The 27,322-nt window shown below is 37.1% G+C and overlaps 1 protein-coding gene across 2 annotated transcripts in view; it reads right to left on the minus strand.

Moving 5' to 3' along the window:
• Positions 1-26,756, minus strand: part of ZNF800 (zinc finger protein 800) — a 48,628-nt gene extending 21,872 nt beyond the window's left edge. Inside the window, exons 1-6 of one of the 2 annotated variants that reach the window (XM_065938697.1) lie at positions 26,137-26,756; positions 25,548-25,666; positions 20,480-20,575; positions 10,620-10,763; positions 6,800-8,492; positions 4,073-5,587 (exon numbers count right to left, since the gene is read on the minus strand). In XM_065938697.1, coding sequence (XP_065794769.1) covers position 5,587; positions 6,800-8,492; positions 10,620-10,763; positions 20,480-20,575; positions 25,548-25,608 — 1,995 coding nt within the window. In that variant the 5' untranslated portion in view covers positions 25,609-25,666; positions 26,137-26,756 and the 3' untranslated portion in view covers positions 4,073-5,586. Of the gene's footprint in view, positions 1-4,072; positions 5,588-6,799; positions 8,493-10,619; positions 10,764-20,479; positions 20,576-25,547; positions 25,667-26,136 lie in introns of those variants that run through there. The other variant, XM_065938696.1, reaches the window with a different exon arrangement.
• Positions 26,757-27,322: the final 566 nt, after the last annotated feature.

Consider the following 27,322-nt stretch of genomic DNA (forward strand, 5'->3'; position numbering starts at 1 on the left):
GGTCAGTTTTCATTCCAGTCCCTAAGAACAGCGATGCCAGAGAATGCTCAAACTACCACACAATTGCACTCATCTCACACACTAGCAAAGTAATGCTCAAAATTCTCCAAGCCAGGCTTCAACAGTATGTGAACCGTGAACTTCCAGATGTTCAAGCTAGATTTAGAAACGGCAGAGGAACCAGAGATCAAATTGCCAACATCTAATGGATCATTGAAAAAGCAAGAGTTCCAGAAAACCATCTACTACTGCTTTATTGACTATGCCAAAGCCTTGAACTGTGTGGATCACAACAAACTGTGGAAAATTCTTCAAGAGATGGGAATAACAGACCACCTGACCTGCCTCCTGAGAAATCTGTATTCAGGTCAAGAAGCAACAGTTAGAACTGGACATGGAACAATAGACTGGTTCCAAATCGGGAAAGGAGTACGTTAAGGCCGTATTTTGTCACCCTGCTTATTTAACTTATATGCAGAGTACATCATGTGAAATGCCAGGCTGGATGAAGCACAAGCTGGAATCAAGATTGCCAGGAGAAATATCAATAACTTTAGATATGCAGACGACACCACCCTTATGTCAAAAAGTGAAGAGGAACTAAAAAGCCTCTTGATGAAAGTGAAGGAGGAGAGTGAAAAATTTGCTTTAAAACTCAACATTCAGAAAACTAAGATCATGGCATCTGGTCCCATCACTTCATGGAAAATAACAGGGAAACAATGGAAACAGTGAGAAACTATTTTGGGGGGGCTCCAAAATCACTGCAGATGGTGACTGCAGCCATGAAATTAAAAGATGCTTACTCCTTGGAAGAAAAGTTATGACCAACCTAGACAGCATTAAGAAGCAGAGACATTACTTTGCCAACAAAGGTCCGTCTAGTCAAAGCTATGGTTTTTCCAATAGTCATGTATGGATGTGAGACTTGGACTCTCAAGAAAACTGAGCACTGAAGAATTGATGCTTTCGAACTGTGGTGTTGAAAAACTCTTGAAAGTCCCTTGGAATGCAAGGAGATCCAACCAGTCCATCCTAAAGGAGATTAACCCTGAATATTCATTGAAGGACTGATGTTGAAGCTGAAACTCCCATACTTTGGCCACCTGGTGCGCAGAACTGACCCATTTGAAAAGACCCTGATGCTAAGAAAGATCGAAGGTGGGAGGAGAAGGGGACGACAGAGGATGAGATGGTTGTACGGTCTCACCAATGTGATGGACATGAGTTTGAGTAGGTTCTGGGAGTTGGTGACGGACAGAGAAGCCTGGCGTGCTGCAGTCCATGGGGGTGCAAAGAGTTGGACACAACTGAGCAACTGAACTGAACTGAGAAGCTCACAACAGAGGTGAAAGGAAAAGAGTGCGGAAACAAATTATAAGGGAGAAGAGTAAAGAATTTGGAAAGTTAGAAAAGCCAAAGTAATTGTTCTTGTTTAGTTGCTAAGTTGTCCAACTCTTTTGTGACTCCGAGGACTGTAGCCCACCAGGTCTCTGTCCGTGGATTTCTCAGGCAAGAATTCTGCTGGGTTTGTAATGTCCTCCTCCAAGGGATCTTCCTGACCAAGGGACCAAAAAGCATCTCTGGCACTGGCAGGCAGATACTTTACTGTTGAGACACCAGGGAAGCCCAGTTTAAATGAAACACATTTTATTCCAGAATTCTGTCATGGGCCAAATGCCTTAGAAACCAAACAACTAATAGCCAATCTTAAGACTGCTGACACTTACTCCTCTTCTATCTTCAGGTTTCCATTAGCTTTCAAAGTCAGAGAAGAGAGAAAGAATACCACAGAATAGAAAAGGATTTTGCCCAACAGCACAGCCAACTTCACGCTGCCCATATTTTACAGCTCAGCCAGAGGTCAACTATGAGACCCTGTCTGAATCATAATCCTGGTAATCTAAAGATTCCACTAGAAAAGTAAACTCTAAAACTCCTAAGGATCTAGATTATTTCCTTAGGCCACTACAGGAAACCTGGAGACCTCGTTTCTACAGTTTCAGAAGCATTTCAAATCTTTCTCAGTGGTCATGCCATTTGAAGCCATTTTTTGTAACTTCATAACAGGATATGATACTTACTTGGGCCTCTATCTCCATATCTACTTGCCGTAACAACTACTGGGAAAGCTCTCTCTATATACCTACAAGCTCAAACCATAGCAAAACCATAAACTTCCCACTACTGTGTCCATAGGCTCTCTAAAGCAAACTGAGTACAACAGCCTACTGACCATAAAGCAATGTAATAAATACACATTCTTAAAGTGAAGGTACTTTTCAACAACAGAGGCAAGGTGTCAACTGCAAATTTGGTGTGTATTGTGTGTGCATATATACATGAGCCAAATTTTATATATATGGGGGTGTATATACATATATGAGCCAAAATTTACCTATGTGTGTGTGTATATATATATATATAAAATATGAGCAAAATACTATCTTTATGCGTGTTTATATAAAAATAAATAAAACCAGGCTAAAAATTAAGGATGGATAATTTATTATTCTTTAAGAATGTACACACTCTTTTAAAAGGTTTTGTTCTTGAAGCAGGGAGAAAGCAGGGGGAAAGGGACATGAACCCCAAAAATGGTTACTGTGCATCCAAAGTGTATCTGCAATGTTAAACAATCAGTACCTGCTTAGGGAACTCCCCGGCAGTCTAATGGTTAGGACTCCACACTCTCACTGCTAAGAGCCCAGGTTTGAAACCTGGTCAGGGAACTAACATCCCACAAGCAGCATAGCAAGGTCAAATAAAAAAATAAACAAAAAAAAACACCTGCTTGGTGTCAGCCATACTAATCCAGTTCTCACTTGCACTATACAAACTTAAAAAGTTGAAGTGCAAGCCATACCTTTTATTGTTCTTCCTCTTCCACCAATATAATTTAGGAGTAAAAGATATCTTCAGGAAAGAAGGTAAGTTGAATTCTATAGAAAAACTGTTGATCAAACAGCAGCAAAGGTAGATATAATTTGTACCTAGAGACAGATCTTAAAGTAAGGTGTTCTTGATAGTTCTTTACCTGATTAACCACTGCCCCTCCTCACTCCACAACAAAAAGTGCTACAAATACTTGCTTATACAGCCTACATGCAAAAAGCGTCTGGCACAAATTTCTTAGGCCTTTTCTCAAAAGCCTCAAGCCTGATCCTCTTGAGATGACAAAGACCAAGAGTCAAAATAAAACCAAAAAGTTAAGGATGAAGACCAGAAAGGAATAGGAAGAACAAAGAATTTCCAATCACTCCTTACATGTTCATTCTACTCTTCTTAACTGGTCTGAGTTCTCAAACTCCTATGTCTCCCATGATCCATTAATTTAGCTGTTATGGTAAAGTATTCTTAATCTCTCCAGGCCCTTCTCATTTAGACAAGTCCTGACATAGTAGCATTTTTTTTTTTTAAACTCTATGACCCAGATGAAATCTTTTTATAGTCCTTGGAACCCTTGATGCTCCATCCTAAATTCCTGCTCTGTGGCCCTAATGTTATGACAGAGGAGACAAACAATGTGAATGGTCCTGTGAAAACAAGGGAGTGGAGGAAGGGAATTGCAGCAATTGGGCTCCACGAGCATCAGGCTATTTCTCTTTCTTCCCTACAGGATTTAACAAGTAAAGCAGAAAGAAAAAGGCTGGCATACACATGGGAGGCCACAGCAAAAAGCTACCCCAAGGCTCTTAGGAATCCTTATTATCTTTCCACTTGTTATAGGCAGTTAAGTCTGGAAAAATATCTTTGGAATATGTCTTGTGTGTAGGAATGCATAAAAGATAACACCTTGCAAAAGTCAAACATACAGGTTTAATAATGTGCCACTAATGAAGATGGTTTATAAATGAAATAACACCTACAACATTTAGTTCCCTAAATATATTATGCTATTAATCATTAAAGTTAGACCTGTAAGTACAAGTTTTCCATATGTGGAAAAGTAAATCTGTTTTTAAATTAAAGAGAAATTATCACTCTAACTCTTAAAAATAAAACGATCAGGATAAATTTCAAGTGTAGCCGCTCAGTCACTGAATAAATTTAAATTTGATAATAAAACATCTAAGTTTCAACCAATGCACCTTCGCTGAAGCACATTTAGCTGAAATAACTTCGAGTCTGGTTTATTTCCATCACATATAGTACATTTTTCCAACAAGAGCACGTACATTCAATATAGAACATTTCCAGCAAGTTACAGTCTTTCTACTTTCCTTTCACAGTATATTTTAGTGCAAAGCACTGGGAAGGTAAATGCTTTTCTAGCTATAAAATCATTTTATTATCACCTTGTGGATCTTCAACATTTTAAAATTTTATACAAAAAGTATATAGATGGACAGGGTCCCTCCTAAGTCCACATGTGAACCTATATAAAAACATGGTATATTCTCCTGCTGTACCTTTTAAAATTATAATTTGACAAAAATTACTAAAAATTATTAAAAAATAAAGTAATTCCTAAAAAGTACAAAGTATTGATACACAAAAACCTGCCCAATATTTCATTAAAGATAGATGTACTTCTGTTTTCCCTAAAATCTTGATTACAAAAATGGACAAAAATTCATTATTTTTTAAATTTTACAGTAGGAATCAAATATTATCTAAAGTGGTCATCTAAGATTTTACTTGGGAGAGGGGGAAAAAGCAGGGTTTACACCCCAATCTTCCTTTTTTAGCAATATTTAAAGAAATAAACTAATATTGTAAGAAGTGGTTGTGCAGGGATTGTCTGCATCCATAAAATTTCAGTAAGCTATTTACTGCCTTCATATTAACACCAGTAAATGTGCGGTCTTTAAAAAAAAAAAACTGAAAATTTAAGTTGCATCTATCATTAAAGTGCTTTGAATGAAATTTAAAGAAATATAGGGGAATGTTTAATTTTCATAAAAACCTCAGATGTTTACAAATGAACAATGTGATGATCCATGGGTGAAAATGAACTGCAACTTTCCTGTAGTATAAATTTTGAAATGAAACTTTCAAACATTTAAGTGCTGTAGAACAAGTTAGAAATAAATGAATGTAAAAATAATTACAAATACTTAGCAGGCTAAATATTTATAATGTGCTGATATTAAATTATCTTTTGGTCCTAACATACACTCAAGGAAATTATGTATCTGTACAATCCAGATAAAAATTCTGCCAAATGAAGGGGAACAAAACTAAAATTGCTAAGATAAAGTCTTTGTTAATTAAAAATCACCAGTGGTGATATTTTCTTCAGGTTGTTGATCACTTTAATCAACAAACTGTTGGAAAACAAAATTTGCACCATTTGTGTAGAAAATGTAGACCAAATGCACAAGGGTGGTTAGTTGATGGATTGTGATGACAGTACTTAATGTCACAGCTACTTGAAAGTGCTGGAAGAGGCAGTGCCTTAGAAACAAGTGGTTAGATGGTTATTATTTTAGTCAGAAAACAGCAGTTACAGTCATATATTTATCCAAATTTTTTCTTTTTTTCCTCATAGTACCATTTGAAGATGTTTAGTGGTTCTAACACCAATTTAAAGTCTTTCCACAAAAATGAACTCCAAACCTTTTCGTACATCACTTGAAGTTATCTGAGGAGAAATGGGAATAAATGAACACTTTTGAGTTTACCAATAAAACCTTATTTTTAGAACTATACAATAATTCTTCTAAAGGATGATTTCATCTCAAGTTTTCCACACAAAAAAAATGTGCGATAGTCAAACCACAACATTTAACCTATTCAGCACTCAAAACTAAGTATACTGCTTTAGAACCTGAACCCAAAACTAATTTAATACTAATTAAATATATTAAATGCCTTAATACGAGGGACCCAGGTACTGAAGGTAAACTTTAAAAATACAGGGAGATTTGCAAAAACAAGTACAGGGAGTCTATGCTTTATTTTATATTTCATTTTAAAAATCTAATTTGTTCCAAAACCCTCTAAAAAATAATATTATTTTCTTTCTTCCTAATAGGGATTTTACTTTTCAACACACAACCATAAAAAAAAAGAAAAAAACCTACTTAATAATATTAACTATGTTGAAATGATCACCAAAAGTTTATTTAAACAAAAAGGTAAAAATAAAGAGGATCTGGGACCTAAACAATCACTTTCCATAGATCAAAACTAAAACACAGTAACTAACACATACTTCCAAGGAAAAGGAAAAATATCCAAACTTTTGTTTATCGAGTTTTCCCCTTTGCCTGGAAGCACTATGTTAAACGTAAATAATAAATGCTAACTGTTCTAAATTCAATTTGGGGGTTGTATTTTTTCTGAGTGCAGCACTTTATTTAGCCGTCACATTAATTTTTACAATAATTACAGTGCCTCAAAAGACGTTTTTCCTATAATTATCGTCTTCACAAATTCATTCTAATATACTTAACTTTCCCACAATGTATTAATTAGTAGACTAAGTCACTGAATCAAATTAAACCTGTGCAAAGTTAGTTAAACAGAAGACTTCTATTGTAAACATAAGCCAATATTAATGTATATATTTTACAACATTGAGAGGAAATCACTGACCCTGTGCCATCTATCTATAACTATATTGCATTGTCCTGTGGAAGATTAAGTTCTGAAGTTAACTTTTGTTCCCAAGCCATTGGAATAAAGGTCACTGAAGAGGTAAATGCAATATGCACATTACTCTTGCAGTTTCCACTGCCATAAGATATATGGAAGCAAACGTGTTAAAATGGAACCAGCTATAAATTATGGTCAAATGATTTTTTTAGTTCGATGGGGGGAAATAAAGCAAAACTCTGTAACTGTTCCTCACCAGACAAGAGCCTTAGATCTTGTACTTCGGCCTTTGGTTTTGTTTCCTTCAGGTGAATTGGAAGCATTTGCCTTATGAGTTTTCTTATGATGTTCAAGATAAGTCTTTTTGGCAAATGCCTTTCCACATTTATTGCATCTGTGAAGAGAAAAGTTTTTTGTGACTTTTACTTCAATACCAACATCAGCTACTTCATACTTTTTACTAGGAGAGTTAGAAGTGCCATCATGTTTTGAATCACTATGTTTTGCTTCGTCTCTCGAAGGGCCTCTTTTTGTCACTTTATTTAGAACAAAATCAATGGGCTTTTTTATAGCTCTGATCTCTAAACTGGCTGTTATTTTCCCAAGATAACGAGATGACTTTTTATGAACCACAGTTATATGTCGTATCACATCACGCTTCCGACGGGTTTCATAAGTGCAAAGAGGACACTTGTAGAATTTAACATAAATGTTATTCCCATCTGTGTGCAATTCAATGTGTTTAGTCAAGTTCTGTTTCGAAGTAAACTGACGTTTACAAAGTTTACAGTAAAGTTGCTTAAAATCAAAGCCAGCTGAAAGTTTTGGTTTCCTGGTTTTTTGCTGGCCACCTGCAGCAGACAGACTAGTTGATTTAGGGCTTTCAGAGTCTTGTTTAACTTTATTTTTCTGTGCTGCCGGTGTGTTCTTTTTTTCATTTGAATGATTTGTTCCCTTTAATTCATTCTGTGGAGAATGGGTAATGGAAGGGGGTGAAGATTCTACAGAATCTGCTGGTTCAACTTTAACTTTTATTTCTGAACTGCTGGCAGTATTATTGGGGCCTTTTTCTCTTTTAGAGTTTGTTCCAGAAAGAGTTATCTTGTGGACAATTTGCATATGTCTTTTAAGCATTATTTGTGAACTATATTTCCTCTTGCAAAGAAGGCATTTGCATGCAGTTAAATTGTATTCAGCCTTTGAAGACGACTTTTGTTTTCGAGTCTTAAAAGATTTTTTAGGAGAAACAGAATCCAGGAACAAAGGTTGCCCAGGCTTTGTTGCTATATCAGGAGTAATTGAATCCCTCCTTAGTCCTCTATGAACTTCATCAAAATGCCTCCTTACATTCGCTTTTGTAGCAAATGATTTACAACATACTGGACAACTCCTACTTAATGGAACTAGAACATTCTTACTGCGTCCTTTAGAGGACTGGTTTGGATTCTTTCGTGTTTCAATGTACTTTTTTAGTTCTTCCATCTTTTTCTTGTGTACTTTTCGAATGTGACGACGAACACCTCGTCTGGAATTGAAATCTTTTCTACAAAGACAACATATCAACTGGTGACCAAAATCAGAATTGTCAGAAGTTTCCAAGTCAGCCTGTGATTCCTGCGGTTGTTCATCAGATGGAGGTGCAACATCATCTGCAACAATTTCAACAGGAGGGGGCTCTACAGTTTCCACCTCTGTGTCTGTAACTGGAACTGTTTTAGACTGTTCAGTGCTAGTTTCCTGTATTTGAACTTCAGGCTGTTCAGGAGTACTGCTTGACTCTGTGACTTCAGTGGGATTATCAGTCCTTGAAATATATTGAAACACTGCATTTTGATTAGTTTCTATAGGTTCTAGCTTAATAATGTATTCTCGCTTGTCCACACTTGGATATATGGCTTCTAGGAGGTCGTTTATGGCTTGGCTTTGTTTATCATTTACATCAGGAAGGTCTGTTAAGGAAAAAACAACATTTTAATCTGAAATAATTAGCCTGCTCTAGTCCTCTAATATTTTTAAATGTATTATTAACCTGTCTTAAAAGTTTATTATTAATTTGTATTTATTTTTACAAGAGTATTATCTACTTCTCAGTATTTTATGAGGCTGAAAAACTAGTACTGATTAAATTAAAATTTGCTTTAACTTAAAATCTCATCATGGTACACAAATGTTAAGGAATAGATACAATCTGAAGAGCTACTTCTAATATAAGGGCCCTTAGTATAAAATATTTAAGCAGATGGGTATCCCAAACAATAAAAATAATACTTCATATTTTTAGGCTAGCAAAGGAAAGTCAAAAGTTCTCATAACCCAAGATGGATAAAATACCATGAAGTATGTTAGTATAAAAATCATTTTTTTAAAGAAAACATAACAGCATTCCTATTAACTTAATCCATAATAATCTAATCTAATTGTATGGGGACATTTGAACATCTTATAGAGAAAGGAAAAAGAAAAAGATTTTATAGGAAAACACAGAAACACAAATAATGAGGTATAGAAGTGTCTGTTAAATTCAGTCTTAACATGGCACAACTCTATTAAACCAATGATTAAAAACTACAAATTAATTCCAAAAACAGAGCTAGTTTTACTTTCTTGTGCAATATAATTACTCTGTCTGTAGGCAACCTAACAGTCATACTGTAACAGAGTTGACTAACACTACATACAATGCTAAAATCTAGCTACAAATACAACATCAAATCTGATAACCACTTAGAAATCAAGAAATGACTTTATCTTTCTTTTTAAAATGGATAAAGTAGAGTCTGTAAGAAGAATACTTTCACACAAGTATTTCTAGAGTAAGTATTACAGAAGAGTATACAGTAATCCAGCAAATCCATTTATCTATTTCCCTCTAAAATTCAACTAACTTTAGTTCACACCAAAAACTAACACAAAATAACTACCAGAAAGTTAATTAAATTCCTACTAGTTCCTTAATTGCAAGGTTAGATTTGAAACTAATTTCTAGACTGCCTTTTCATTCACATCTCAAGGATAAAAGAAGTATAGTAAGATATAACAGGGGAAGGAAAAATTTTGAGACAAATATAAAATTTTTGTTTCATCTATTTCCTATCATATACTTTAAATCACTTCACGCTAATAATTAAAGTGGTACTTTTGCTATTTGGAGTTTTGCACTCTATTCCCATCCACAAAAGATTAAGTTGAAAAATGCACAAAATCCACAATACAACTGAAATATCAAACGGATAAAAATAACTTCTATATTTTGTTAAGTCCACAAGAGTTAAATCCCTGAACAAAAAACAATGAAAGTAATCTATGACTTAATAAAAAATTTTAAGGAATTTATGTTAGGTCTTTAAAGCAAGAAGATATCATTACATACACTGCAACTTAATCTACACAGACAATATACTTAACAAACATTTGGTTACACAAAAACTTCATTAGCTTACTACCTGCCTTTATTACATAAAGCTATTTCAGATTAGCTTGCAACACAATCCAATTTCTGGTAAAATGACATATCAAGTAAATTTCACTGAGAATAAAATTGATCTTCAAATCAAGACCCAGGAAACATTAGAAAGATTATCAAATATTTTTTAATGCTCTCCACAATTCCCCAAAAATCAATTTATTTACTCATTCTTTGTTCTATATTCAACCTTCTCATTTACTTAAGGAGAATCTAAGTAAACAATGAGTCATATCTGGTAATAAGCTGCTAAGAAGTAAAAATACAAACACCCCCATCAAGTATCAATATTTTAATTTACAAAAATCCTGAATATAAACTGTATAGTCCACATAAACATTCAAAAACAATATCCAATATTTTAATACAAATAAACATGGTAAAAATCTAACTTCATTTATCTTTAGCAAAATCCAAATGACAAATATTAAAAACCAGATATTAAATTATCTCTTTAAGAAATCAAATATATAACATTGAGTTAAGTATTTTATTTTGTTCTCCATCACTAAGTCATCTGTAACTAGACACTGATACCATTCTAATGTGAATGTGCAGCTATAGTATAAGAACACACAGTAAATGTATAAATGAACATATGAATAAAACTTACTGTCATCCATCTGCAGACTTGGTGGGCAGTAGAATTTTTTATGAGTAATTAAATTTGGCAATCCTCTGAAGAGACTGCGGCATAATTTACATTCAAAAATAGTGTCCACATCTTTTAATAAAATATGCTTAAGTTGTTTAGTTCCTGAGGGAAAAAAAACACAAAGGTTAACTTTAACATACTTTTAAACTAGAAAATTACTGCTGACAATCCAGAAGTGTGGTTTTACTCTTTAAAAACAAAATACAGGCACTGCCAGTATCTACCACACTATACTCAAAAATAAGTTATAAACTACATTCTAAGCAAAATTTTATGACTTGGATGTTGCTGCTGCTGCTGCTAAGTTGCTTCAGTCGTGTCCGACTCTGTGCGACCCCACAGACGACAGCCCACCAGGCTCCCCCATCCCTGGGATTCTCCAGGCAAGAACACTGAAGCAGGCTGCCATTTCCTTCTCCAATGAATGAAAGTGAAAAGGGAAAGTGAAGTCGCTCAGTCATGTCCGACTCTTAGCGACCCCATGGACTACAGCCTACCAGGCTCCTTCATCCATGGGATTTTCCAGGCAAGAGTACTGGAGAGGGTTGCCATTGCCTTCTCCCACTTGGATGTTAGGACACCTGAAACCGATGGTCTTTTTCTAATTCAGCAGCCAATCAACTCCTGGGATATCTTGGCAATGGTTCTAGTATCTGCTTGATCATCACAATGACCTGGTAATAAAAACGTACATGACCCACTCCTGGAGATTCTGATGCAACAAGACCTGGAGTGGTACAGAAGAATTAAATGCCACCTCAACCCAAGTTTTTGGCTGGTTCTTCCAGCTCTCTTTTGTACTACAAAGTAAACATGAAGTAACACATTTCCCCCTGATTACTTAAAGAAGGTCAAAACTGTCTCACAAGATTATCTGTGCCTTTCTTTTTAAATTCAGCTCAAACTACTTGCGGTTCTGGGCCAACATGGGATTATGATCATTTAGTGGACAGTAAAGAATCCTTGGTCCATGTTTTTGAATTTTGCTTAGGTCTCTTAATACTACTAGAAATTTATTCAAAGCCTTTCTCCCTAAAATACTCACCCTAATTGCAGTTAATTAAATACTGACAGAACTACTAGTTTAAAGCCTGTCTTCCACTAGACTAAAAATTCCAAAGTGGCCAAGACCAAGCCTGTCTTATTTACAAAGTTCTCAGCTCTAACAGGAGAAGGCAATGGCACCCCACTCCAGTACTCTTGCCTGGAAAATCCTGTGGATGGAGGAGCCTGGTAGGTTGCAGTCCATGGGGTCGCTAACAGTCGGACACAACTAAGCGACTTCTTTCACTTTTCACTTTAACTCATTGGAGAAGGAAATGGCAACCCACTCCAATGTTCTTGCCGGAGAATCCCAGGGACGGCGGAGCCTGGTGTGACGTCTATGTGGTCGCTCAGAGTCGGACACGACTGAAGGGACTTAGCAGCAGCAGCAGCAGCTCTAATAACACTGAATAAATATTCATTGAAGAAAAGCCACCGATCTACAGAATATAAGCATTATGATGGAAGATCAAAAGGCAGGCAGAAAATAAACAGCAAACAAGCACTTCTGAAGTATTTAAAATAAAACACAAATAGAACCTCTTTTGTCACTACTTCCTACTGGTCTCTGACACAGATAAATGGACAAAATTGATCTGTGTTCACTAATTAGTGAGCCTTCAGTTTCTTAAAAATAATAATAATAATAATATTGAATTAAATAGGAAAAAAACAGAAGTGTTCTGAAAAAAACCATGAAGACTATCCAGGGGCACAGTGACTATTGGGCTTTGGGACTAATAGAGAATAAACACAATCTCAGTAGGATAATTAATACTGTAGGATCCATAGAAGTTAAGCATTTCTGATTTAATCTTTTGTGATTTATTTAATGTTTAATGTTCATCATGTTGCATTTTATCATCATTTTGAAGACATTAGCCTTCAAATTTCTATTGCAAAAAGATTACCACTTTATCATAATTTTACTAAGTCTTTAGAGATTCCAATTCTGATATCTAGCTGTGTGGCCTTAAAGAGTTATATCACCTTTGCACTTTGGTTTATTCACCTTATAAAACAAACCAAACCTATCTCGGAGAATATGAAAGAAAATATGAACCTAAATTTCAGAAGAATTAAATTATAAATCCAGATTTCTACTAAGAAAAAAATATATATATAATGAAATAATTTCTACCACTTCCCAAATCCAATTCAAAGTTTATTCCACAGGATCATACTACCACAAAACCAGAAAACATTTATTTTAAAAGATTCAGAGGATAACCTGGGTATTATCCATTGTGTAAAAGTAAGTTCACACACACACACACACACACACACTTCTCTAGTCTATTTCACATTACAAAATATATTGGCAATAAATTGCTAATATATTTAGTTCATAGTTAACCTCATAAGTGATTGACAAACTATGAGAGGTAGGCTGATGATAAAGAACACTTTAGATAAACTTCTGTAATTGATCTACATATAATTCTTAGTAAGTATAGGTGGGTATATTACAGACAGAAGAAAACATGGGAAAATTTTGCATATTTTAATCCTAAATTAAAAAACCAGCTAGACCCATACTACAAATTCAATTCTGCCTTTAAAGATACTAAACTGTTTAAAAGGATTGAAGGAAACAAATAATCTGAACTAGGTTTAGCTATGACTAGAAAGTACAACATGAAGTTATACATAAAAAATGTTATTTGTAAAAACTTAAGACTGCATCCCTAAATCAGATATCATCTACCAGGTTATCTCAACCAACCATAACAACAAAAAAAAGTATTTGATTCTAACCTTGACTAATTAATCTTAATTATCAAATCACAAAAAATACTCTACCACCCTCACACCACTTATGCACATACAAACACAGCTGTGTTGAATCAAGCAAACCAAATTTCTTTCAGGTCCTTTGATTCACCAAATTCTCTCACTTTTCAGACCTTCTCCTATGTTTCTTTCTCTCTGCCTATAACATTCTCCCCATTTCCCTGGTGTGGTCCACTTCTAATAATCCTTCAGATTCCAGGTTAGATGTCATTTCCTCCAGGAAGCCTTCTCAGACCCCTCCTGTTCCCTGTTAAGAATTCTTCCTCTATATTCCCAGAGTACCCTGTACACCTATACTATATTATCTCACTGTTTGGTGATTACTTTTATCTCCATTAAACTGGAAACTCTAAGAGGACAGAGACGATATCTTTGATGTTCACCACTGTATTCACAGCTTTCAGGACCATGCCTGATGGGCATTTGTTAGACATACTGGTGAGCTCTCTCTATGTTTAAGAAAATCTTCTCTATAAATTTTTTTAAAAATCCATATAAAGTTAACCAGAAAGTAAAAAATGGGACCTGAGTGATTTTCCAATTCTGCTTATATGTATTACAAATGAGAAAAATAAGATGTGCCCTCACTCCATAAACACAGGCAAAAGTTATTCCTTAAGTTGGTTTCAGTTACCATTTAAGGTTTTGTTGGTTTCCCACGGGGACATAATGGCTTTATTCTAATCAGCTACCATTTTCTGATTGCTTTGCTCACTAACAGTTTGACACAGCCAACCAACTGTGCCTCTGCCAATAGTTAAAACCTACTCTAACCTGAAAAAAGAGACAAGACAGCAACAAAAGTTCACCCAAACAGCAACAAAAATTCCTCCACAACTCTTAATCCTGAGAGAAAGAGAGCAGTGCAGCCTTACTCCTAATTATTCCTTCTCCTATAAATAACTCTCTTTCTCACCTTAGATTTTTAAATCATCTTAGAAGTCACTACATACTACTTACACCATTTACATAGATCATCAATTCAGTATCTTTCGAAAAACCAGCCCTCCAAAGAGAAGGCTTTTGACACCTGTAACTAATTAATGAACATTTCAGATCCTCACACATAATGGGCGCGCAATAAAATTTAGTTAAACCTCACTGAAGGTTTAATCCTGTGCTATCAATTAAAGTAAAATACACTGTATATACTGATATAAAGTTTAAAAAAATTTTTTTCAAAACGGATCAGTATTCAATTTCACATTAGGTTGCATGTCAGATGCTTGACATAAGATAATATTAATTCTAACTCTTCCGTGCTAAGAGACAATCTGAAGACACTGCAGCATAGTTTACATATTCAAAAATAGTGTCTACATCTTTTTAAGAAAATATGCTTAAGTTGTTTAGTTAGGACAAAGTGAAAGTGAAGTCACTAAGTCCAGTCTAACTCTTTGTGACCCCATGGACTGTAGCCTACCAGGTTCCTCTGTCCATGGGAATTTCCAGGCAAGCGTACTGGAGTGGGTTGCCATTTCCTTCTCCAAGTTATCTTCCCAACCCAGGGATTGAACCCGGGTGTCCCACACTGCAGGCAGATGTTTTCTCATCAGAGCCAGCCCATCAGGGAAGCCCAAACAAACAGAAGCTTTCCTTTTCTCCCTTAATATACTGATACGTTGGTCAATGACTCTTTTAAGTTGCAGCAATAACAGTTTTTAAATAGTACACTGTATGCTTTATTGTTGATTCACACATGAACTCAGTTTCTTTAGGATGACTGTTGAACCACAATATCATTCCCAACATTGCAAGCAAATCTATAATTCCTGTCACACCCGCTGAATTCCAAGACCAGTAATGAAGGGAATTTCTAACTGATCATCCATCCTTAATATAAGAAAACTTCAAAATTGTTCCTTTAAAACCACTACCTACAAGGGTTGGTTAAAAAAATTACTAAATTAATTATGAACACTTCTACATGCTACAATAAACTTATAAACAGAATGAAATTGTTTTAGTGCCTATCTGGTGAAACATTTGTTTAGTCTAACACACATTTACTGAACATCTATTAAATACCAGGTATAATGTTATTCACTGAAGACATGAAAGTGAAGGATATGATCTATGTCCTTGAGAAATTCCCAAACCAACATGAATGGCTGCTCTCTTAGGAACACAGCCTCAGGTGAGATGCTTTGAAGATGAATGTAGTAACAAAATACAGCTACATTTTTCTTATCTATCCCCAAAATATGCAATCTGATTTTAAATTTCCTACAACTGCTATGTATCAACTAAAAGCAAAAAAAAAAAAAAAAAAAAATCCATCATATGATACAGCAGATATGTACCTCTAATAAGTCATACTTTCGTCCCAAGCTTTTGCTTACAGAATCAGAACTAAGGCATCACCATCCAGTCACAGTTTACATTAACTGAAAGAAATGTCACTTTAGCAATAAAAAACAAACAAAATCTCTAAGAAACTAAAGACCAAACTTAAATTTAGTTAGATAACGACAATGACAAACATCACACAAAGTCAATACTCACTTTTCACTGCAATTTATTTCTCCCTAAGATTCAAAAAGTCACTGTTCCTTGCACATCATAATAGTGTATTCTATAGGTAGTAGATTTTTCTATAATACAGTTGACCTTTGAAGGAATGCAGGATTTAGGGATGCCAACTCTCCATGCAGTCAAAAATCCACACATAACTTACAGTCCTCCTTATACTCCCTTTCTTCATATCCTCAGTTCTGCACCCTGGGATTCAATCCAATCAACCAAGGATCGCCTGGTACTATTTACTACCGAAAAAATCCACAAAAAGTGGACCTATGCAATTCACACCCATGCTGTTCAAGTCAACTGTATAATATTGTAAAAAGAGATATATTTCAAAAATGCAAAAGAAAGATGTCAACTTCACATGAAGGGCCAGTTTGAATACTGGACAAAACGATTATCCTCCCCTTTTCCCATTTTTCTGTCTCTAACCTTAGGGCATACCACAGCTTCTTTGCCTCTACCAGAAGACTATGACACTAAGAATATTAATCTCAATTAAATTAACTTTTATATAGGTCACGGAAATACATCTTTTTGTTATTTAAAATTTTGTTTCAGTTTGGGCGGAAAGAATGGGGAAAAAAGGAAGCTAAAATAAAAGTTAACAGAGGGAGGAATGGCTTTGGAGTCTGGGACTAGCAGATACAAACTATTATATATAGAATGGATAAACAAGATCCTATTGTATAACACAGGGAATTATATTCAATATCCTATAATAAATCAAACTGGAAAGGAATATGATAAAGAATGAATATATATATACACATATATATAACTGAATCACTTTGCTGTATACCAGAAACTAACACAACAATGTAAATCAACTATATTTCAACTTCAATTTTTTCTAAAAAAATTTAATAGAAAGGAGGGAAACTTGGAAGACAAAAAGTCACCGACAGGATCCTAGAAGGACTGACAGAACTACAGAGAAGTTCAAGCAAAGGGCAGAGCACAGTTCAGGTAGTACCTGAAGCCAGGATTCAGAGCAAACAGCCTGTGTCAAGGCACCCAAGCATCAGAGATTTCAGAGAGAAAAGCTCTAGGTAGGTGTAAAACAGGCAGCCTTCTAAAAAATATGAGATATTTATATATGGACAGATGTCAAACAACAGTAGAATGTACTCTTTAAAGCCAAAGATACCTAAATACCCAGTCAGCTACCATTTGTATCAGGAAGAAAGTTAAGGGATATATGCTCATATATGGGTAGAGGGTCTCTGGAAGAAGATACAAACCACGTATTAGTACTATCTGAGCAAAGACACTTATTTCTGTATATCCTTTTATACCTCTGTATTATTATTATTTTTAAGCCACAGGTATATATTATGTAGGATTTCCCAGGTGGCTCTGTTGGTAGAGTCTGCCTGCAGTACAGGAGAGACTGGTTCGATTCCTGGGTGGGAAGATCCCCTGAAAAAGGAAATGACAACCCATTCCAGTATTCTTGCCTGGGAAATTCTACGCACAGGGCCTGGGGGGCTCTAGTCCATAGGGGTGCAAAGAGTCTGACATGACTGAAGCCACTGAGCACGCACACATACATATATTTCCTATTCCAAAAAGAAAAGTCTATTCAGATTAATTTTTAAGTCAAGCAGATAAAAATAGAGATTAGAAGTCATGAAGTATTTGTAATTTAAAGCCAGGGAAATAGTCCAAAGCAAAAGTTGAAGTAGGAAGCAAAGAAAATGAGTCAAAACTGGTCAAGCTGTCAGTACAACCAGTCAGTACAGCACACATGAGCCTGGTGGACCTAAAAAAGTTAAGTCAACTCCTTCCTCAGCCTTTTATGAAATTCCAGCTTAGGTAGGAATTAACACCAGGTCATAGAGAACCCGGTATAGGCCATAAACCCCTTAAACAGAGCTGATACAGGAGTTGAAGACAACTATCTGAGCTTGAAGATAAAGAGATATCCTAACACATCATTACTGCACAACCTGGCTGAGCTTCTGAACGTTAACAAGAGCAAAGTATGACTTCAAAGTTCTATCTTCAAATAACTGTCAGATATAAAACACCACTATAGCTCTTTAAATGAAATGTGTGTGACCAAGCCATAATGGAAACAGCTTAAAAAGAGATTAGTCACTGAGGGACTGCTTGGGAGAAACTTACAAGTCTCAGAATGAGAAGGTATCTTAGACCCTGTCATGTGGCCCAAACTTCCATCTCATCCTCCCAAGGTTTCAGTCAGCAGAGGCTTAAATACCTCTGTGCTAAAAAAGAGCTACCTTAGGAGACTTGAGATTATCCAGATATGTAAGAGATTACTATCCTCAGGAAATCAGAATTACTTAGCTATGAGATACACTAGTGAAGTAAAACAGTTCTTTTTTAATTCAAAATTAGTTTCTTTGTACCATTTAGCATATTTCTAAACCATCTCTAATTTAAATGACTGAGTACTTAGAATTTATAGTATTTTCAAAATTTGTTAAAAAAAAAACAACTCAGAAAGCAAATTTACCAGAGACATTTTAGAAAGAGCACATAATCCATTTCACAGTCCCTTCCTTAATCTTGGTAAAGAAATGGCAAACACAGAAAACCAATACAACCACAGTGCAGTAAGAAAACAAATAATTTCATTTTTAAATATTCACCTTTCAAGGTAAAAAATATATATAGATTTTGGTATAGGATCTTGTTGAAAAAGAATTTTTTTCCAAGATAAAGCACAAATAAATGAAATAATTCTAACTTCTTAATCAAATAACACTGTAATAAACTGAAATAGTAAAATTTCAAATTGCAAATTTTTAAAAAAGAAACCTAAGGCAAAGAATATAACTGTGAAGTTATTATCTTCATTTCCACAATATGAGAAAGAACAAAAAGAATTATCTCTGTACTAAAAGCAGCTAACAGAAACTCTTACTGCAATTAAGAACTAACCATTAATGGCACTGAAACATGTAAATTATCATGTGAAACGAATCGCCAGTCCAGGTTCGATGCATGACACAGGATGCTCGGGGCTGGTGCACTGGGAAGACCCAGAGGGGTGGGATGGGGAGGGAGGTGGGAGAGGGGTTCAGGATGGGGAACACATGTACACCCATGGCAGATTCAAGTCAATGATGGCAAAACCAATGCAATGTTGTAAAGTAAAATAAATTAATTAATTAAAAAAAAAACTAACCATTTTTCTGTTATGCCAGAAACATACTTAAATGTTACCTCTAATTAGTAAAATTTTCACTGTATTTACCACAGGAGAATTTGACCTATTAGTTATTTTCGTTAAACAAGGGCAATTATCAAAAGTAAAAAGCAATTAAAAAAAAACACAATAAAACATGTTATACCACTATCTAGTATGAGCACAGGTATTTGCTATGGCAGACATGAAATGCTGATTTAAACACATAAAGCAACGCCATGAGGATTACAGATGAAAAGTGTTAAGAAATGAATCTCTGAGTTAGAAATTAACTTAAATGAACAATCTACTTTTTAGAATCCTAAAATAAATCAAATGTATACTATTTCCTTTTTAAATGATTTAAAAACAAGCACCTTAAAAAATTTCTCATCAATACAAGTGGCTTCATATAAATTCTCTGAATCTCAGAACTTTTTCATTAAGATACAGTAACCTTTAAAATAATAACAAAAGGTATTCTAATCCTTAAACTTAGGATGTCCATCACTTAGGTGTCCATCAGTCATGTGCATTTGCTAATTCATACTTGATTTAATACCCTACAATGTCAAAGAAGCCAAATCCACAAGTGGTGGACAAGCGGATATAAGAATCACAACAACCTAAGACCTTACTGACAGGACTTCTAATAGTTCTCAACCACTTCTACTTCGTGAGCAATACCTATTTTAGAGCACTGGATTGTAACTGCACAAATATACTTATTATATATCCATTATTACAGTAGTATAATGGAAAGAAAAGCTAAACAAATATATCTGAAGATATCAGGGCTAGAATAAGTCTTTTTTCTATCACGTGATCTACTAAAGATAGTGAAACTCCAGGGTTAGGTAGGAGATGGTGAGTCACATAAACAGAGATGATAAAGTAATTAATCTAGAACAAGAGGCATCTCAGACATTCTGAGTAAATAATCTACCCTGCCAAAGCTCATAAAGACCTTGTATAATTTAGTACTGTCTTCTGAGAGTTTATAAAGAACATGCCAAAAAATAACAGTGAATCTTTAAGAAACACTTTACCAGCAAATATACCACATATTTCTTTAAATCATTCTAAACACTTTTTACATTAGTATATAATAATATAGTACTGAAAAAGAATTTCTAATCAAGCAATATTTACTCGTCCCCTTTTTTAAACAGACAATTAAAAGTATATTATAAAGAAAATCAATGTATATATTTCATTTAAAAAAAATTATTTCTAAGGATTTCTAGGTAATTTTAAGGTACTACATGAAGATTGAAAATACATCCTAAAACATTCATACCTGATCGAAAGCATTCAATTATTTGCTGAATACCAGATTTGGATGTCTGTAGTGGTTGTTGTAACAAAGGAGCATCTCCAGGTTCCAGGATATAAACTACATGGAAGACAAATACCCACCCCAATCCCCACAAAAAAGGGTTATTTAAATCATTTACTATTGAAGTAAAACAATGGTTTGCTATAATCACGTTAAATGACAATCACTCTTTTTTGTATGTATTTCACCATTAGTATTTTAAGGAAAAATAAAATAATGGTAAACATGTAACTGCAATTTTTCTCAATTCAAGGTAAAACTAAGGCTGCTGAGGCTATACATTAAGATCAACTGCAAAGATCTTACTATTTTGGTGTTATTTAGTACATATTAGTCGTATTTGCCTTTTTATTCCCCTTGAAGAGGAACTACTACATTTAACCAAATTCTAGGGCAATAAATAGCCTAGCCACCCCTCATGAACCATTCCAAAACTCTCCAGACAATCTAGTATGGCTCTCTGGCAATTATGAGAGCAAAACTCAAAAACCACTGCCTAAGGAAAGAACTGGTCAAGTGCACAATGACAGATGTACAAGAATGTTCACTGCAGCACTCTGCAGCACTGTAAATAACAGAAAAATTTCAAACAACTTAGAAGTCTCTCAAAAAGAACCAGACTAAATAAACTATGAAATATCCATACAACAGAATCTCTCACGGCTATTACACAGCATGAGCTAGACCTACATGTGCTGACAACACAGGATGTCAATATTACATTGTTAAGCAACACAAGCAGGTTATAAAATATGATCTCAATTATACTAATATATATTTCAATAGCCACAGAAATAAATTTAATGTATATGTGGGTCTATGTATAAATGCTAATAAAAACACAAAAAGTCTGGTGAGACAGTGGGATACCAACAAAACCTAACAAAGGTTCTTTTTGTTGGGTTGGGTTTATAGAGGTGATTTTCACTTTCTGCCTCACACGTCACTAGCCCAGGCTTTTGGAAGTAGGCATCTTAGAAAGAATGCATTTCTAACAGTAAGTAAAAACAATATTCCCATTGTAAATATACAGAGGTCTACATCATCCCTGCTTGCCAAGACTTCCAGATTATTAGTATAAATATGTAATAAATACGGTTACAGTAATAAGAAACAAGGTAACTGAAAAGGAAAACTGAGTTTTCCATTAGACATCAGGTAGAGAGAGTGGTGGCGGAGAAAAAGCAGTCATTTTAATCACCTCCTTTTTCAGTACGTTATAACGCTTTACCATCAGCTGCTCAGTGAGAGAAGATAAGGAGGGCTACTTCAGGAATGGGGGCTACATGCTTCAGGGCCCGGGCCTGGAGAGCCCTGAACTGTCTGCTAAGGGGGATAGAGCCTGCTGTGCTGTGTATAGACACAGCCTTAGATTCTCTTCTAGGCTTCAACTCTTAAGTTCAGTGTACACAAATAGGAAAAACTGTGTCTCAGGAACACATCGTTCCATTAAGCAAAATTTTCCCAATTTTAAGAGACACTTTGGGGGTATTTTTAAAAACATACACACAAATACAACTCATTTTGAGAACATCTGACATTGGCACTAACTGCAATGGTTAAGAAAAGATTCCAGACCTGGACTGACTGCGCTGAAATTCTTTTTTTGCCATTTACTAGATACAGCGAGGGCAAATTATACTCTCTTGATTTCCCTATTCTCATCTCCAAAATGTGAATATTAAAAGTACCTAAATCATAGAGTTGTGTGAGGATTGTATTAGCTAATGCAGGTTCCTGGTTAAATCAAAGCCTAGAATACAGTAAAGATTCGATAAACGTTCTACCACCATTATTATCATCTATAAATCAACTGCTTTCCCAACACCAAAAAGTGAAAAATCTTTTCCAAAATCTAAGTAGAATTCAACCCCTTAGAGAAACAGCAGCAAACGTCTGTAAATACAGTGATGATATCATTTACTTGGATTAGATGGACCTCTTTCTAGTATTTGTATATTCTGACAACCAATAACTGATTACAAAAACTAACAAAAGATAGGGTGGAAATTATACAATTTTAACAAGTCCCAAGGTCTGACTCTCCAACTGGCAAGAATTCTGTAAAGCAAGAATGAAAAATGAGTAATAAATAAGGGAGAAATACGAGGAAAAAATGGAAACTTCTCTTCAGCACCCCCTTTCCTCATTTAGGTACATGCTCCAGAAACCTTCCACTAATTTCCACATCCACATGACAATATCATTTTAAAGCTAGAGCAAAATTTTGTTACCCATCACCATCACAGGTACCACCAGAATACAAACACATCCTGAGACACCATTCAAATAACCCCAGGGTTAGTTTTGTTATGAGTGGACATATCCACCTGGTATATACATCTGTGTAGGTCCCATTTCTTTCTTCATCTGAAAACATATTCTCAATCCTAAAAAACTGTGTATGTCAATATTTTATAAAATTTCTTCTTGCACATCCTATCATTCATCCCAAGATCAGGTCACATGACCTTTAACGGGAAAAAAAAGCACCTCCCTCTAGCCAAAAACCCCAAAATCTCAAAAGTTAACATCTTTCTTTACATCCTTCCAAGAACACACTTCCCAGAATACCTACTTCTGTTAAGAATCTCTCCTCCATTAAAACAAGCCTCTTAGGATATTCTTCAACCTAAGATGTCTGAGATTTGCTTACAAATAATAGCGAGTGGGGGGCAGCTGGAGGATAGAGAAGGGAACTGTGGTGAGGGGAGAATACAGATCAAAAGTGACTGTCCACATACTCACATACTGATAACTGACGGAGTTGTGTGTTGGTTACGTAAGGTTCCTATACAATCCTACCTTTGAATGTCTGAAAATTTCTCTAACAAAAAAACTTTCTTAAAGCATAACTAATTATACTTTACATACACCGATAGGCTTATAACACCACCACTCACTACAAATTGATCCAGCCTATCAAGCCCTCCCCAGGAACACACTGCTCTCTCTCATTCAGGAACTCACCTACTATTCATAATTCAAAAGGACAGACCTCTCAGCAGAGTTCATTAAAGGAACTTCTCAAACATAACATCATCTTCTTCCCTCCATCTGAGGGCAACCTCTTTTTAAAACTACCTATTCCTCTCAATACGGGAAATATCCCCTCACTTGGCCCATTGTCTTCCTGTGAAATAATGACAATTAAGTACCTCATAAGTTACACTTCTACCTTTCCAATGAACTAAACCCTCAGAAAGTGTTTAGTTCTAACTAAGAAAACAAAGAAATACCAACTACTTTTGACCTAACAGTCTGAAAAATAAACTGCATCAGAAAAGTTTCTGGCAAAATAAAGTTGAATTTTTAAAATTAAAGCAACTTATCTGACTTTGTGTTAATGAGGGAGGAAAAGAAGCAGGAAAGTTTCAACACAAATTTAAAAGTTCATCTCTGGAAAATATCTTTAAAGTAGATAGAAAACTTTATCAGAATACACTAAATAAGGTATGGTCACAAATTATCTTATCTGTGTACTTATTTACATACATCTCTTTCCACTCAAAGGTTCCATGAAGGAGTGAGCTTATCTGTTGTGTTCACCACTTATATCCCCATTGCCTTAAACAGTGCCTAAGCACCTAACTGGTGCTCAAGTCAGCAACTAACTGGTGCTCAATAGATTTGTCAAAGAAATAAATGAATGACAAAATACATTTCTTCCTAAGTGACAAGCTTTAATATGATTTAATTAACTAATTCAACTTAAATGACTTCTCAGAAAAAAATGGAATAAAAAGACAGTGGAAGAGAAGCGTAAGAAGTCATTCACAGTTTTCTACTTCAAAACTAGCAAATCCACTCAACAACTGGTACAACATAAGGGATATATATTCACTTCAAATACACAAAAGGTCCAGCAGAAAGGATTATGAAAGGTAGGCAGATCAGGGAGTAACTGAATACACACTGGATTCCATTCTGGGATTGCCTGTTTTATTGCAAAGGTTATTATTTTCAGCAAATTAGTGGGGATAGGGTCATAGTACAAATTTTATTCTAATGTGTACCAAAGTTTCCAGAGAATAGAAGTTCTTCCCTTTTAACACCACCATTTTTTCCCCATCCATCAAAAAATACTCTAAATGAACTCCACTGTGACAAAACCAAGTACACTGGGTGTGGTTAAAATACTCCAACAAGAAACATGCAAAAGTACTAAAAAGTCCTGGAATTTTTACATCAAAAACAATGCTAAACAACTGCCTTTGAACTTAACACAATAGCCTTTAGTTGGTTTAGTGACAGTGCGTATTCAAGAATTCTCTTTTAAGCTGTACCTCTAAACGTCTTTAATAATGCACAAACTTCCAATAAGCAGAAAAACTATCAATAGTTTATATATCACATTTTATTAAAGTGTTCTAATACTCCTTGTGAGACTCCAAAAAACACCTTTTTAGTTTCATAAAGTCAACTAAAAAATATCCCTCTGATCAATATCCTAAAAATATTTATCTTAAATAATCAGATTTTGCAATCCTGTGCTCTGTCCAAGATCTTTAAGAGGTCGCATTAATACCTGATTCTCCCAATGAGTTGACTTCGACAAACTTTCCTTAGCCCAAACTAAACTCATTCTTAGGTTTAAGCATTATTCTCTCTTTCAACACTAATTAAGCAGAAGAAATTTCTAGTTTTTAAAAGTTTAAATGAAACAGCTTTCATAAAAATAAATGCTAGATTCAAATACTACCTATTTTTTCCTTTCTCTTCAATTTTAACCATTCACAGAGCATGAGGGTATACTACTAACTACAGGCTGCCTTGAAATGGAAGGAAAAGGGATTGAGTAATTGATCTTGTGGAAAAGATTTAAGGTGACACCTGCAGTACTTTTTTGAAGGGATCAAGCAAGGGAGACCTCTTGTTTGTACAAGCTTTTAGCTTCATAACTGGTTTTATGCTGGGGAAAATTATAGCCTGCTTAGTTAGGAATGACTTCTTGGGCAGGAAGAAAAGAAAACAGAGAGCAGAGTGGCTCTGATGGAGACCAAAGAAACTGGAGAAGAAAGGGGTATACCTGGTTCACAGCATCCGTGATGATGGTGGTCAGTCTGACAGTATTTGTCCCTTAAAGGCATTTTCAGTGGGCGCGACCTACTTTCCTTTCACTGTAAGAAGCTCTTCATTGCGGCTTGGCTGTTGAAAGAAGCACAAACCCGTCACTCACCCTGAACTTCCTGGGGGGGCTCTCGCTGCATTTTCCAGAAACGTTCCCTTCACCCACCCTCCGCTTCCCCTCCAGCGCCCTGTACCGTCCTCTCCAACCGAAAGATAAAAACACACGAAGGCTTCACCAGCCCGAACTCCCGCACAGGTTCACCGCCCTACCCGGAAACGCAGCCCCGGGCGCGCAGCGCAGGGCGAGGGCCTGGCCGGCTGCGCGGGCGGCGGCGGCGGCCTCGCCTTCCCGGGCGGGCGCGCGCGGAGATGGAGGCGCGGAGCGCAGCGGGCACGGCCAGCGCCGGGGCCCGCGGGCGAGGGGCGCGGCGGCAGCCGAGGGGTAGCTCCGGCCGGCGACCGGCCCACACCGGCCCTCCCGCTACGCACGTGCGCTGGGGTCTCCCAGGCAGAGCCCCGGTCCCCCCAACCAAGTGCGCCCAACTTACTGAACTCCTGGGGCGGGCCGGCGGGCGGGCGGAAGGAAGGAAAGCAGGCCGGGCGGCCGCGGGGACAGCCTGGCGTGGGAGGCGGCTTCGGGCCCCACCTGGCGCAGCCTCGGCGGACCGCGCGAAGGGACCGGGGTTCGGGCCCGACGCGCTCCCAAAAAGTCCCCGCCGGCGCTGACGCGGAAGCGCCACAGCTCACCACGTCCCACCGCGGCCCGAGGCGACGCGGCGGCTCACGGCGTCCCTCCGCGCTGTGGAACTGGGCGGGCGGGTGGCGCGCGGGCGCAGGCAGTTGACAGGAGGAACCGCCCCGCAGCCGCCGCCACCGAAGAAGCTGGAACCGGAGCGGGCAGGACCTGAGGCGCCCCTCGCCCGGGCAACGGCTGCCGCCGGAGCCAGGCTCCCCCCAGCGTCGCTCCACCTGCAACGGTCCCTCAGGCTTTTGGAGAGGGGCGGGGAAGGATGGGGGTTCCCCCCACCTTGGGCCCTTTCTGGTAGTAGTTGTTGTTTCAGGAAACTTTATTAAGTCAGTCTCTCTCTTTCTCGGTCTCCCCCTCCCCGAAGAGCCTGAGCTACCGCCGCGGAGCGAGTAGGAAGGGGGAAGCAGAGACTCTCCGGCAGCGACAGGGAGCGAGTGACTGACCCCGGACGGAGATGGGGCGAGGGCAGGAAGTGACAAGCTCTCGGAGTGGGTGGGGGGAGTGTGGCCGGCACGCCCGGGAGCGTCGCGCGCATGCGCCCGGCCCGCGCCCCAGCCGGTGGGGAGACGCCGCGCGGCGGCTGGGCTGGGAGAGGGAAACCGAGCGGGTGGCGCGCGGCGGACAGTCGGGTGTCTTCGACCGGCGGCTCTCTCAAGCGTCCCCGGCGGACGGGGAGCCGAAGTCTTGGGCTTCGCGGGCCGAGAGGCGCAAGGCCACTGGTGCAGTGGTTGGGCCCGGGAGACGGGCTGCTGGGCAACCAAACTGTTGCTATCGCTTTTCTTCCTTCGGTGGAACCGAAACCGGGATGCTTGGAAAAGCACGGGAGAGAACTGTAGGAAGAGGCTTGGCAAATGCGTAAGCCGTAAATCGTGGTGATTCCGAAAAAGTTGTCAGCGCATTTATAAAGAGTACAAGTGGAACTTTTTTTTTTTCCCTAACCCAGCAATTTCCGAAGTGTGCCTCTTAGAGCTTTGTCAGGTCTTTGG

The sequence above is a fragment of the Muntiacus reevesi genome, chromosome 6 (genome assembly GCF_963930625.1).
Source record: "Muntiacus reevesi chromosome 6, mMunRee1.1, whole genome shotgun sequence".
In the NCBI taxonomy this organism is placed as follows: Eukaryota; Metazoa; Chordata; class Mammalia; order Artiodactyla; family Cervidae; genus Muntiacus; species Muntiacus reevesi.